General features: G+C 40.6%; 2 protein-coding genes across 2 annotated transcripts; one reads left to right on the forward strand and one right to left on the reverse strand.

Annotated features, from left to right (window-relative positions):
• The first annotated feature begins 4015 nt into the window (after window positions 1–4015).
• Window positions 4016–5877, forward strand: LOC135679092 (thaumatin-like protein 1). The gene is made up of 3 exons (XM_065192505.1): window positions 4016–4171; window positions 4276–4951; window positions 5599–5877. Exons 1-3 carry the CDS (start codon window positions 4105–4107, stop codon window positions 5759–5761), a joined length of 906 nt encoding a protein of 301 aa, XP_065048577.1. The 5' UTR covers window positions 4016–4104; the 3' UTR covers window positions 5762–5877.
• Window positions 5878–6447: 570 nt separating this feature from the next.
• On the reverse strand, window positions 6448–11917 carry LOC135679091 (endoplasmin homolog). Its single transcript, XM_065192504.1, has 15 exons — window positions 11786–11917; window positions 11532–11658; window positions 11253–11406; window positions 11019–11099; window positions 10817–10928; window positions 10603–10729; window positions 10349–10487; window positions 9651–9768; window positions 9353–9540; window positions 8818–9033; window positions 8565–8730; window positions 8331–8472; window positions 8075–8225; window positions 7241–7645; window positions 6448–7005 (listed from the first exon to the last, which is right to left on the reverse strand). Exons 1-15 carry the CDS (start codon window positions 11850–11852, stop codon window positions 6754–6756), a joined length of 2445 nt encoding a protein of 814 aa, XP_065048576.1. The 5' UTR covers window positions 11853–11917; the 3' UTR covers window positions 6448–6753.
• Between the last annotated feature and the right edge of the window lie 2413 nt (window positions 11918–14330).

Here is a 14330-nt window from a genome sequence, read left to right on the forward strand (position 1 = left end):
TAAGCAAAAAAAATGTGTATCATGTCACACGTGTCATCACTCACATGATTGGTTTGCAAGATATCTATGACTAACAAGTAGTTAAGTATTTACTCCTAGAAGTAGAAGAAGGGATAGGCCCAAAAGAAGACTCAACCTCCCATGCAGAAGGAGGAGGCAAAAATGGGAAAGGAAATATCCCAAAATAGAAGGAGGAGGTTAAAAAATGAAGAGAATGAACTCCCATGCCGATTGGGGAGAATAAAGATAGAGAAGGAGAAAGAAGAGAGGGTCTCTTAGGATAGCATCTGTCTACCGACAAAGCAGAGATCACAATCTGCCCTACCAGATCTCCCGTCAACCACCACAACCTTAGTGATAAACCATCCACCAAAATGGCACTTGTATAAACACGTAGGGATATAGGAAAAATGATGTCCTTCGAGACCTCTATCCGAAGATTCGAAGAATGCCTTTTTAGGTGAGGGATGAATGATAAAACTAATCTTCGCACTACTAGCTCCCCCTACCATGTCGACCAAGGAAGCAACACCTAAGCACCAGTATGGAAGCCACCTACTCCCCATAACCACCAACGGGAGGTCACAACGCCCGACTCGGTCTCCCAAAATGGGCCCACAAGACCCTCTCCTAGCACCGTAATCGAGAAGGGAACTATACCATCTCATTAATGGCTAACAGCATGGCCCGACTTGACGAGCCTTCCCTTTCAGTTAACCGACAAAGGGACCGCACTTTGCATAACCCATAAGAGCAATGCGAGGTAAGGGAGGGGGCCTTCATGAGCATCTGTCCACACCACCAACCATTTAGGTATAAAAGCCGAACTCTAGGCCAAATAAGAGCAAGGAGCAAGAGCTTTTCACTCTCTTACTTACATTATTAACTTCTCTTTTCGTTTTCCTAACTTAAGCATCGGAAGGGTCGAACCGAGATGCCCCCATCATAAGCCTATTGTATTGGGTTATCGACATGGCCAGGAGGCTACCCAACAGAGGGATTGCCCTACTCCCAAATCAAGTCTCATCGCTCAAATATGAAGCTACTCCGCGTGAACTACCTCTCCTTATAATGTCCTTCATCCTTCTTATAACACCTGAGGAGGAGTCACGAAGAGAGACCTACATTTTCGATAATGAATCAATTATAATAGGGCCACATTATGACAAATAATGCAATTGGAGTAATATGTTCTCATCCCATGAATAAGAACAATGTCTAACACTCCTGGATTCGGCTATCGTGACGAGCTCTTCCAAGAAGACCTATTTGATTGGATTATCTCTTCCTCCTGACCCTTCAAACTGCGTTACTCTTTTTGGCTGCTTCTGGTTTCTTTAATGAAACTTTGGTACACAGCCCACGTCTAAAGTAATCATCTACAACATTTTTATTGTCTTTGAGGTCTCTGATTCTACCCTCGTGATCTGCAAGACTGTAATCTGCATACTATTGTCAGGTCGGGATGGTGTGCTTGGTGGATCAGCAAACCTTTTCTTCCATGAACAACTTAATTGGATTCCTTGGTGTATGAGTTGGCCATGGAGTGGCAGTACTTTTCTGTGGAGTGTTGGAACAACGAGTCTCTTCCTTTTTTTGGAACAATGAGAACATGAATTAGGACTGGGAAGTACAAGTTTCAAGTTCTACGAACAATGCTCGGTGCTTTTGCTGCTCAGTGATGCAGAAATCTGCATCTGCCTCAGTGCGACGCCCACCGTAAAAGAGAGAAGGCTTCACGTTTGACCGACTTTACCGGTATACGTAAATGACATTTCGACAACCCCACCAGAGAAAACAAATGCTTTCTGTGGTCAAAAATGAATGGATCGTTCAGAAAAGTGTTGTTGGTGTGCGAGAAAAATACCGATCCCAAACATGCACAGTTTTTTGGTACAAGGAGATCATCAATGTCATGCAAACTTGAACTGTTGTGGGAGTCTACCATGCATGCATCCTTGAAATGGTCGTATTACCCCCTTCTTATGATCTCTCCCTTCATCCAGCCACGCATCTCCAAAGAATGATCAGGTCGAGCTTCGGATCTATATCTCTGCCTTATCTTATCCCGCGATCCCTCTTCTTCTCGATAAGTATAGACGCAAGCACTGAGAGATGCAGCAGGAGAGAGAAAGATTGGGGAAACTTCCGTCTTTTGCTTTGTGCAACCAAAAGATGCCTTTACTAAAAAGCAAAGGATAAATATAAGAATGCAGATTAGCATCTAAAAGTGAAACATATTCAAATCCAAAGCACAACCAGTCGACACAGCTTCAGAGTAGTCTTACAATGAACAAATGGCTTCCCGGGACTACTACTAATGCTTGCCTGCAAACAGTCACTCCATTGTCTGTGAGCTACTGCAAAACAAAAGCTTATGCACAGAAGACAGTGGATCTAATTTAATGTCAGTGATCCTTCTCAGAAGTCCTCTCCCATTCTTCTCCCATACCTAATGACTAAAAAGGCTACTGCTGATTTGAGATCTCTCCTTAGCGACCAAGTCTTGCGTGCATGCATGCATTTGACCTGAGAGTTCTGGTGGAAGCTGACAAAATCCTATCACCTTCCACTTCATCCCTTGTTGTAGGCCGTACTGCAGAGATCCTCCATTTCTGTCAGAGATTTTGAGCCCCACATATATAGCTCTGATCCACCTCAATTCTGTCTTGCGCTTAAAGTTGGAAGACCAATCTCTCCAGCGACATTACATTCGACGTCAATTGTGTAGCAGATCACATATCTATGATTTCCGGCGCATGTAATAAAGTTATGAACAATTAGGATTGCACCAAGTGTTCATGTCTTTGATACTATCGAGATTATTGTGTTAAAGCAAGTCATTGTTTAAGTTGGAAAGCAACTCGATCAACTCTTGGAAACATTGAGTCACTAGTCAGATTGTATATTTAATATAAAAAAAATTTAAAATTATATGTAGTAAAAAAATGATTTAGATTAAGAGTGTTTAAGTAATCCTATCAATATTATTTTGTTCATTTTGTTTTTTTACTTTTAACATAACCAATCTAATAATAAAAATTGGAGGGATTAATGATCCGTTCTTTAGCTTTTCGGACCCAACCATCCAATATAATCGGGTTCTAATAACTATGGCACATCATAAAAGAAAAGGTTGCAGTTGATATCCTTAATGAGTGAGGATTAACCCACATCATAAAAAGAGAAGATATTAACACATTTAGTGTGCCTTTCATCTCGATCTTATCTTTACCTTTAATGGAAATGCTTTCAGGCTGAGAGTGGGTCTTTTCAGGGACCGACATGTTCTGCAATGCACCAAGTTATTCACAAAGATGAACATGCTGTCGATGTGGATTGCTTAACAGCTACGGGTGTTTTTGTTGCGTTGAAATTAAATTAAATCATAAATTTATAGTTAGAATCAAATCGATCACTAATTCGATATTGGCGAGAGCTTCGTATAACGGTTTTAACTTTGATATTATATTGATCTATAGAAAAGGGAAATAATGAAAGAGAAGAGAAGATATATGAAACTAAATTTCTATTATAGATACATAAAGAGTATTTTCTATTGTAATTTTATTACGATGCCTCCATCATTTTCTGGACTTTTTATTCTTAAAATTCTAAGTCAACGATTGTTACAAATAATTTGAGCCATTTCAAAACCGGTCTATTATTCTCACCAATCTCCATACTTTGGAATGGACATTCCATTAAGGAAGGAAAATTATTATGGATCATGTCCACCTAAGAAATTATCCATATTTTTAGTTTCAAATGTAACATTTCTAATAGATTCATATGTACATCTTTTAAGGCATTTCCTGACCTCCAAAACTTTGGAAGCTTTTGGTAGTCGTTCCCAGTCAATGTATATAAATATTTATATTTATATTTAGATATATAATATGCTTTATTGGATTAGAAAGAACACTGAGAGCATCTTTGCAAATCCACCGCCTAATCAAGAGAACCAGAACAAAGTATGTCATGGTTATAATATATATATATATATCCATCCCTCTTTGCTCATTGCAATCTATCACCATTCCAAAAAGCCCTGAGCCTTGTTTTCTGCTCTGTCTTCCCTACTGCAGTCTTCTCACTTCGACAATGGATCACATCATCTCACCTCAGAGTCTCGTTCTTCTCTCTACTCTGCTCTGCTTATTCCTTGGAGGTCGTGCATTGTTTTGGTTCAAGCATTTCGTCGAACTCGTGTGTTTGATTCTTTGTTCGTGACTTTGCTCGAGTTGGATTCATGTTTCGATTGCATGCATGCAGGAGATTGCGTCACGTTCGTGTTCGTCAACAAGTGTGAGGATACAGTGTGGCCCGGGGTCCTCTCCAACTCCGGCAGCCCGCCACTGGATGCCACCGGCTTCGCCCTCCCTTCCGGCGCCTACCGCACCCTCCTGGCCCCGGCGGGCTGGTCGGGCCGCTTCTGGGCTCGCACTGGATGCTCCTTCGATGGCTTCGGGCATGGTTCCTGCGCCACCGGCGACTGCGGCTCCGGCCAAGTAGAGTGCAACGGCGCCGGGGCCGCGCCGCCGGCGACCCTGGTGGAGTTCACCCTCGGCGGCGGCACAAGAGGGGGCGAGGACTACTACGACGTGAGCCTCGTGGACGGGTACAACCTGCCGATGACCGTGGAGGCCAGCAGAGAGGGCTGCGCCGCCACGGGTTGCGTCGAGGACCTGAACCGGCTGTGTCCGCCGGAGCTGAGGATGGGGGAGGGCGCCGCATGCAGGAGCGCGTGCGACGCGTTCGGGAGGCCGGAGTTCTGCTGCAGCGGGCAGTACAGCAACCCCCAGACGTGCCGGCCGTCGGCGTACTCCGAGCTGTTCAAGTCGGCGTGCCCGCAGGCGTACAGCTACGCCTTCGACGACGCCACGAGCACCTTCACCTGCGCCGCAGTTCAAAGCTACGCCATTACCTTCTGCCCTGTGTCCACTCCAAGGTACACTAAAGATCTCCCCCAAGTATTCGATCATATCTGCTTAGTTTTCTCATACAAAAAGAGCATATGCCTTACCCACCCACATGAACAAGGAAAAGAAGCTTCCTTTCAGCTTTAGTTGTCATATTGTCTCTGTACCTACTAAACGGCAGTGTTCCAGAGAAAACTAATGGCATTTGATCTCTTATTTAGGTCATCAGCATTGTAACATATCATCATTTTCCTTCACGAGTTGACAGTCGCATGCTAACTAGTTGCTTCCGTGAGGATAAGGAACATGTCAGTGCCATTTGTTGAAAGTGGTGATTCTTTGCATCCATGCTTTTTGGCATGGCTTCATCACATGATGCAGGGTTAGCTACTTTCCTTGAAGGAGAGTAACAAGAGCAGGGAGAAGAGGAGGAAGGACCATGGGGGAAAAAGAGGCTTTGTTCCTCCTCCTCCTCCTCTGCCGCTTTGTTCCTTCCCCACCTCATGTAGTGGGTGGAGGTGGTGGTGATGTAAAGTGATGGAGAATACATCTGGAAAAGATGGATTCCCAACACTTTTACTAACACTTGTTCAAATGTGTAGGAAGGTTTTATTATGTTTGAGCCAGTCGAGCGATCCCTCAAGTCACTTAATTTTTTTTTCCTTTGGATTTGCAGTAGAAAAGCATCGAAGAACCCAACAGGAGTAGTGCTGCAAGACGACTCGTGGCTCGCGAGCTTGGCGATCGGAAGCGCGAATCCCACGAGGAGGAGCGTGGCTTCGGTATCCGCAGCAGCAGTAACGGTTGTAGTTACTGGTTTCCTATTTGTTTCCTCGTAACGCTTCAGAATGGGCACACTTTGGGGTGACTCCGAAAAGCCTGGAATGTAGCCGATGGCGACAGAGTGACTGACTGTTCTGAGATGGGAGTTTTGATCAAGAGCTACATTCTCTCATTCTTCGTTGAAACTGATACTGGCATGCCTTCTTAGCTAATCGTAAGTGTCTGACATACTCTACGATGAGATAGAAGGTTCACATCACTTTTAGGGCTGAGGAATCGACCTGACAATACATAAAGGGAGGTGATGGATTAATAAAAGAAGAAGTAATATTCTCACTATCCAAAGAAGAGAGAAAAGAAAGGGGACGGCAAAAAGGAGTTTGGTGGGATTCTTATTCCCGTGTATCTAATAATTACCTTGAAGACGATTTCACCTGCTCTAAGTGGGTTCTCGGGTGGACGGTTCAAACATCATTACAAATCTTTTGCTTGGAAGAGAGAATGCAATCATTACAAATCTTTTCCTTGGAAGAGAGAATGCAACAGTGTGAAGATGGTCCAAGAATTGAGATTGTAGCTCCAAAATCCTTGGCCAGACAAATTTGGCTGACAAGAACTGAGACTGTTTTCCAGTTATGCATCTTCACCATGTTTTGCTATAAAAAACAATGAATGCATCAAAATTCAGAAACAGATTAGTCTACCACCAGATGCAGTGTAGGGAATTATTCTAGAAAACAAGGAACACAAAATTAATCACGGTTATAACATCCAAAATGAAGCATCCATGAACGATGCCTCTGGTCATCAGAAATGATACATACACAAACAGAGAAATTAAGCTAGGAGGAGGTATCCAAAGGCATGAGTAAACGGGAACACTGACCATCATATTAGCAACACATCCGAATCGATGTTTGTGGTTACCTCGTGGATAGATCAGATGGCTCTAGGCTTCCTATAGTCTTTTCGGGTTGTGTTTCCCGGTTTGGAATTATCAAAACCTCAAGAAGGACATGGGTTTATGCCCTTAAACAGACCTAGAAATCTACAGCTCATCCTTGACAAAAGACTCATCTGCATCTTCAGGTTCAGCCTTAGCAGTTGATTCCTTCTCTTCAACCTCGGCTTCCTCTACTTCCTCCTCCTCTTCTACAGTTGCATCGGGGCTGATATCCAGGCTCTTTTGCACAGATTTGTATATACTGGAGGCAAAATCCTTTGGATCATTGAGGATGAAACCACTCTCCATTAGGGCTGTTTGGTATATCAGCCGTGCTGTATGCTTGAGGCCCTCATCCTGCGTATATTAGAACATTGTTATCATAATTCATGACTCAGTAGATAGAAATAATGAAGCATCCAAGGTATGAAAGGTAACCTAAAGATAAGAGAAATAAGGTGAATTTTGATACTTCTTAAACTTAGTGCTAAGCAAAATGATATTAAAGCATTAAAAATTTCTCGGGCAAGAAAGAGAAAGAGATGGCAAAGGGATCAGACTAATCACTATCAAGTTGCAGGGATTTTAATACCTTTGAATCCTGAGCAACTCGATCACGAAGTTCCTTGATGATTGGATGCCTGGGGTTTATCTCAAGCACCCTCTTTCCACGCATGTAAGCTTGCTTGGTGGCATCAGAAAGAGTTTGAGACTGCATGATCTTTTCCATATTTGCACTCCATCCGTATTTGGAGGTGACCACCACACAAGGGGTGTTGTCTAAACGGTTGCTTATCTTGACTGAATCTACATTCTCACTGGAGAGAGCATCCTTCCACCAGTTTGTCAATTCCTTGAAGGATTCCTTGAGGTCTTTCAGCTTCGAGTCTTTTCCAAGTTTGAGACCCTCCTTTGACACATTCTGAAACTTTTTGTCTTCATAATCCATCAGGTATTGCATCAAGTATTCATCAACTGGATCGGTGAAGAATATAACCTACATCAAGAAAACACATAAGAGGGTAGAGAAAACTGGGTGACAAAGGACCACTTTGAAACAATGCTAGTCCTATCTGAGTCTTTTTAACTGGATGCAACCAGTGCAACATAATCTAAATGTGTTCTTTTATAAATTACATTATATATAATGGTATATTAATATCACATAAGACCATGCCCATGTCATTAAAAGACCCTCTGAACCCTCAATGGTGGACAACAACCAGACTGGATTGGATCAATCATATCAGATATCTGGATCCCAATAGGAGAACATATGGATCACATACTTGATATTGGTCCTGATAGGACCTGATCTGAACCAAATCCAAGACAGACTGACCCCAAACTAATATGGGTTTGATCATTTACGGGCATAAAAGACAGAAAAGATTACATATAGCATGTAAAATGTGTTGAGACTGACCTCATAGTTCTTCTTTGTGAGTCTTTCAAGGAATGGAGATTTCTCCAGTTGTTCCTTGCTAGTTCCTGTAATGTAAAATATGTCCTTTTGCCCTGGCTTCATTCTAGAGATGTACTCATCCAGTGAGGCCAGTTTGCCATCAGACTTTGTACTGTATACCCCAGAAAGATATCAAAAGATGATTATAACCCCATAGAATCTGGAATGTACCAAATGATATAAAGAATGGAAAATAAGATCTATTAGTATAACAAACCTCTCAAATCTAAGAAGCTTTGCAAGACGATTTCTGTTATGTGCATCCTCTATGATTCCAAGTTTGATAGATTTACCAAACTCATTCCAGAACTTAGTATATTGTCCCTTTTTCTCATTCTCTTCACTTTCTTTTTCAGAATCTGACCCCCCAAAAATAAAGAAATAATCAAACCGTAATTTAACAATCAACAAAAACACAGTCTGCAAAAGGTAAATAAGCTAGAAAGCGAACCTGTCTTATCTTTGTTATTGAACTCATCAGGATCCTCATGTGCAATTCGACGAATCATATCAAGAGCCTTACGGATTAGCTTTTTCTTGATTGTCTTCAGACTACTGTGCTGTTGAAGCATTTCTCGTGATACATTAAGTGGCAAAGTATCTGAGTCAACAAGACCCTGCACATAAAAAACATTACAAAAATGAAGTCACTAATATAACAAAATTGCTTTGTTAAATGACCTCTGATGCTATTGAATGCTAACCTTCAAGAAGTTAAGGTACTTAGGAAGAAGTTCATCAAACTCATCTGAGATGAAAACCCTTCTGACATAGAGCTTCAAGTTGGACTTTTGGGTGTTGTAATAACTTTCATAGAGATCATGAGGAGCCTTGGGAGGCACAAAAAGCAAAGCTTTGAACTCTACATCACCTTCAGCAGTAAAGTGACTCCAAGCCAGTGGTTTCTCATCAGCAAAATCCTACATCAACAAAATATGATTTCTATTGTATGTGTTGAGCACATGCCAGTCCTGGATGAGCAAGTTGTTATGATATTTTAAGCATGACATTTCAGTTACATGGCCAGGCATGCTTGGGACTTGTATCCCCCTTACACTAGCATACATTGGCATGACAGCAATGACTGAATAATATTCTTCATATTTTTTTCTATTAGCAAAAAAGTAGAAAATGAATATCAATAGTTAATAAAATACATGAGGGATCATGATTTTCTTCTATTTTTCTTGAAATTCCTCCAGTTCAACTACCACAGAAACATTAAATATAACCATTTACCTTAGCTAGAGAGTGATAGAATTTTGTGTATTCTTCTTCAGAAACCTCCTTGGAATTGCGAAGCCATATAGCTTTCATGTCATTGAGAACTTCCCAATCATAGGTTGTTTCCTTCACCGTCTTCGTCTTTGGCTTTTTCTCAGAAGCATCCTCTTCTGTTTCTTCTTCTTCCGGAGGTGAGGTTTCAGCTGTCCAATGAAAAAAAATAAAAAGCACCAATTTTACAAAGGAGCGCATGTAATAAAATCTGTACTTGGACAAGAAAAATTCTTTCACGGAACAAATATCAAAAGCATACATGTTTCCTCTTCATCAGTAGACTCTTCTTCATCAGATGGAACTTCAACATCCACCTCTTTGCTTGCCCAGAGGTAGATTGGGAAGTTGATGAATTCAGAATACTTCTTCACCAGTTCCTACAACAAGTGGAGTAAATTGCAACTTATGTCTTTGGATGCAAATTAAAATAATTTCAACAAATGCATAAGCTAACTAAGCAAGATTTGATTCAGATAACTGGACACCTACAAGCATTCTATGAATTGTTAACCAATAGCAAAGCTAAAAAATTGTTGTGTTAATAAGCAGTCAAACTTAAGCCATTATCCAGACCAAATGGGGTAATCTGTTATCACTCCAGTAATTTCAGATCTCTAGAAACAGCATATCAAGAATAGGTCCTAATAACAAAGCACCTGAAATAATGAAAAATAAAAGGAACTACACAGTTCATAAGAAAATACAAATATATCAGAGGCTGGGCACTTAGTGGGTTAACAGCTTGGTCCAAAATTGATGTCAAGATAAAATTTATGAATTACTAGGGATGACTTTCACAAATCCAACAAACATACATAATCTTGTTGGTGTTGGTTAATAGAGTTATAATATTATTGTTGTCAGTAAATGGAGTTGAACTGTGAGGAGAAAACATGTCAAAAAAATGTCACTAAGAACACAGAGTAAAATAAACACTAAATCAGAATAAACACCAACCTTCAACTTATCTTCTTCAAGGTACTCCTTGGCTTCATCCCTCAAATGCAGCCTTATCTCTGTTCCACGACCCAGAGGTTCATTCCATGTATCTTCGGAGATTGCAAATGACCCATCAGCCTTGGACTCCCATACGTACCTGAAAGGGCAATAAAGAGCAAGTCAAAAAGTGATCATCACTTGGAAAGAACAGCAGCACAGTACGGAAAACTTATGGATCAGAATAGAATGAACATATGACTATGTTAACTTACTGCTTGTCATCATTGTGCTTGCTAATCACTTCAACATAATCAGCAACCAAGTAGACTGAATAGAAGCCAACACCAAACTGCCCAATGAGGTTGAGGTCACCCCCTGTTTGCATTTTCTCCACAAAAGCTGCATAGAGTAACAGCATAAATTTCTAAACTTATGCCCTCAATTGGCTAAAAAATATATCACAAATACCAGTTCCAATAATAACACCTGAAGTTCCAGACTTGGCAATGGTGCCCAAATTCTTGATCAAATCTTCCTTTGTCATACCAATACCTCGATCACGAATTGAAAGGATCTTCTTTTCCTTGTCCAACTTTATCTGCATTTCAACATGAATCAAATCTTTGCTAATTTTAGTTGCGGCTATCAAAAGATTCTAAGAAACCAAGTCTCTAATGATGCTACTCACAAGGATGTCAAGCTTAGTGTTGTCGCCTTCGCCTAGGACCTCCTTATCGGTGAGAGAAAGAAATCTGATCTTATCCAACGCCTAAATTTTAATTAAAGGAAAAAGAGAATATCATACTTGATGAATCTGATCTTGTGCAATGCTTAGCTTAAATTACTATTAATAAAAATCTAAGACACCAACAGGAGATGAATGGAAAATCAGATATTGAGGAGAAGGAAACTATCTGCTTACATCAGAGGCATTGGAGATGAGCTCTCTCAAAAAGATGTCCTTGTTACTGTATAGAGAATTGATGATAATATCCATCAGCCGAGAAACCTCAGCCTGGAACTCGAACTTCTCAGCATTGCTTCGCAGAGTCCTCCGCGAGATCGACTCAGCCTCTCTGTTACAGATCATGAGAAAAAATAAATATACATCAGAATACAACACTATACAGAAACAGATCAAGCAGAAGGAAACCAAGTGCAATTAATGAATAGGAAACGAGAACAAAGAAAAAACGCTCACCTCTTGGCAACCTCGGAATCGGTGGACAGCCCATGGGGAACAGCTCCGAGCTTGTCCTCCACCTTCGGCGGATCCACGAGCTCATCCGAGTCCCCACTGTCCTCCGCATTCGCATGGAGCTTCCGCCCTACAAGATCCGCAAAGACCAAATAAGAGATAGTCCTAAAACCTCACATAATGAGAGCAAACCAACACAAACGAGTCAAGGACGCATCGGAAGATCAGGATCGGCGAAGTGAAACGGCAGAACGTACCACGATCGGGGATGGTGGAGAGGAGGAGGATGAGAAGAAGAGCGGAAGGGAGCGCCCACTTCCTCATCGCGTGAAGCTCACCGCGTGTTGGTGGCGTTGGGGCTCGGTCAGATCACTTCCGCTTGGGTTTTGGGGGCACCTTACAAATAGCAGCCGCTTCGTAAAAGAGATCCTTTCGAGATCGGCCGCAGGATGACTTCGATCCCGCCAGCGTGGAAGATCGGACGGAAGAGGAGAGCTTCCTGACACGCGGTGAGTTCTTAGTGGCCAGTATTCGCGACTTTGACGTGGAGAGAATTGGTTTTGCATTTTTGAATGGGAGCTGAGTTGTCGAACGTAGGCGGTTGGATCACACGGTTTTCACTAAGACGAACGGTTCAGATAGCTTCGTGAACAAGAAACACTTCGGGAAGTTTTCATAGTGAACCGCGTGGGGGCACCTGATTGGATCATCCTTTGGTTTTCGACGTCGATGAAAAGGGTACCCCCAACATTTTTGGGACCCCGTGGTATTTCGACAAGGGCAATGGGTCCACTAGTTCGCGGAAGGATTACGTGCATGTGGATCATCTGCAACCTTTACTTTAACTAGGATTGTCAACTTCTCTCGTGTCAACCGCCAGTTGCTTTGATCCCTCTGTGCTGACCGTAGGTTAGTCCAACTTTCCATATTAAACCTCTTCCAATTTTGTATTCTTTTGTTATTATTTAATATCTACCATCTATGAGGAAGCGGCTGTCGTGGAAGAATTGAGAGCAGCAAGTGAGAGGGATACAAGGAGTATACACGAACAAGGTTTTACTTTTATTTTTTTGGGAATAGTATTTTTTAATTATTCTCACAGAACATATCTTATTTTCTAAAAATTAATATTAGTATTCCTGATTGTCTCTATCTCTCACCACCACTTATTGCTTGTCTCATTACTTAGTACCTCCATTATTCCATATTTTTCTATTCCTCTCCTCACTTTCATCTATAGTAAGTTTTATCACCTCCGCATAATTACCAACACTCTATCCGTATCGCTCTTACTCTTATTCGTTACCTTTAGTATTACCCTCAATCGTCTTTTAGATTATGTAATCTTATTTAATTGAGTAAGATATATTATATATCTGATTTGATTCTATAGAAAGGAAGTCTACTCACAGTAGGATTCCTTAAGAAATAATTTTGATAGGAAGAACTTTCCTAATTATTTATTTTAGACTATCTACTCTCACCTGAAAATAAATAAGACCTCGTATGGATTCAACAAGTATAACTCATAAGAACTCAACATACGTGATCACACAATATAACACAAGATTATAAATATATTCTCATCTCCTTTTATCGACATATGGGAGATAGAAAGAGGAGAATGATAGTTTAGTTCATCTTGTAGATATGTGTTGTTGCTACATGTAGATCGAATTATGAATTGTGTTCTCGAATTAAATAAATTTTTTTCGAATAACATCTGTATACACATCTAATCTTGGATCTATAGTTATTAAATTTTAGTTCTTGGTATTAAAACTTTTTTTTTTGTATAATAGTAGCACGATGATAATTTCATGCTTACAATTGGTAAATCAAATATATTAAATCGTAAAAGTATATTAGATCTATTTGTTAGCATAATTTACTTATGAAGAGATATTATTTGATTTTAATTATATGATACTTAAATGATCCATTTATATTGTCAGTTTTCTTTCCTATCTCATTCGTTTTATCACTTGTTTACGGCGATACAAGGTTCCTTGCCCTATGTAGGTAGAGCCGAGGATGATGTGTTGCCCGTTTTTAGTCATTGGGTTGTTGTGGGCAGCTTACTTTCAATAATAGTATTATGGAGGGTGATAGCCTACTATGATCGTCGACCTTACTGTCATTGACTATTACACTATCGGTATCGATGGAGGAACTTACAAGTGGTTGTCCTGCATGCAATAGCTACCACTGAGGGAAGTAATGGAACTATATGTGATGATTACCACTGTAAGTACCAACTACCTTGGGTGGCACTGATGTTACGTGCAATAGTGCTATGATGTGTGATAGTCGCTCAATGTCATGGAAGGGAGTCATAACAGAAAGGGGAGGCCTTACAATTGGGCTGTAGTGGTAGGACTTGGCCACATGTAACACTACATATGCGAGATAAGAGAGCAATGATCTTAATGGGTTGTCGACCACATGTGAGAATTGTGGTTTGTGATTTGATGACAGTAGGTTATAAGGGACAATGCGATCTGGGTGGCACCATGTGAAGGTCTCGGTGCTGCTTTTTGACTTTCAAGATGATCATTCTATCATTCGTCCTCTTATGTTCAATGGGACGGACTACACGTATTAGAAAACTTAAATGAGAGTTTTCTTGCTTTCTTTAGATTTCAAGTTATGAAATATCGTTGAAAATGATTTTCAAAAGTTTTCTAATCCAATGAACGAATAGAATAATCTAGAGAAGAAAACATTTTCTTTTAATGCTAAAATGATTAACGCTTTATTTTGTACTGTAGATAAAAATAAATTTAATCGGGTTTCTATTTA

This window comes from Musa acuminata, chromosome BXJ1-7 (genome assembly GCF_036884655.1).
Source record: "Musa acuminata AAA Group cultivar baxijiao chromosome BXJ1-7, Cavendish_Baxijiao_AAA, whole genome shotgun sequence".
Lineage (NCBI taxonomy): Eukaryota > Viridiplantae > Streptophyta > Magnoliopsida > Zingiberales > Musaceae > Musa > Musa acuminata.

Excerpts from the sequence above, each read along its gene's own strand:
- LOC135679092 (XM_065192505.1), top strand. The coding sequence starts at position 4,105 with ATGGATCACATCATCTCACCTCAGAGTCTCGTTCTTCTCTCTACTCTG. Across the intron at positions 4,172-4,275 it reads GCTCTGCTTATTCCTTGGAG|GAGATTGCGTCACGTTCGTG; the intron begins GTCGTGCATTGT and ends GCATGCATGCAG. Across the intron at positions 4,952-5,598 it reads TGCCCTGTGTCCACTCCAAG|TAGAAAAGCATCGAAGAACC; the intron begins GTACACTAAAGA and ends TTGGATTTGCAG.
- LOC135679091 (XM_065192504.1), bottom strand. The coding sequence starts at position 11,852 with ATGAGGAAGTGGGCGCTCCCTTCCGCTCTTCTTCTCATCCTCCTCCTC. Across the intron at positions 10,730-10,816 it reads TGCCAAGTCTGGAACTTCAG|CTTTTGTGGAGAAAATGCAA; the intron begins GTGTTATTATTG and ends TACTCTATGCAG. Across the intron at positions 10,488-10,602 it reads AAGCACAATGATGACAAGCA|GTACGTATGGGAGTCCAAGG; the intron begins GTAAGTTAACAT and ends TTGCCCTTTCAG.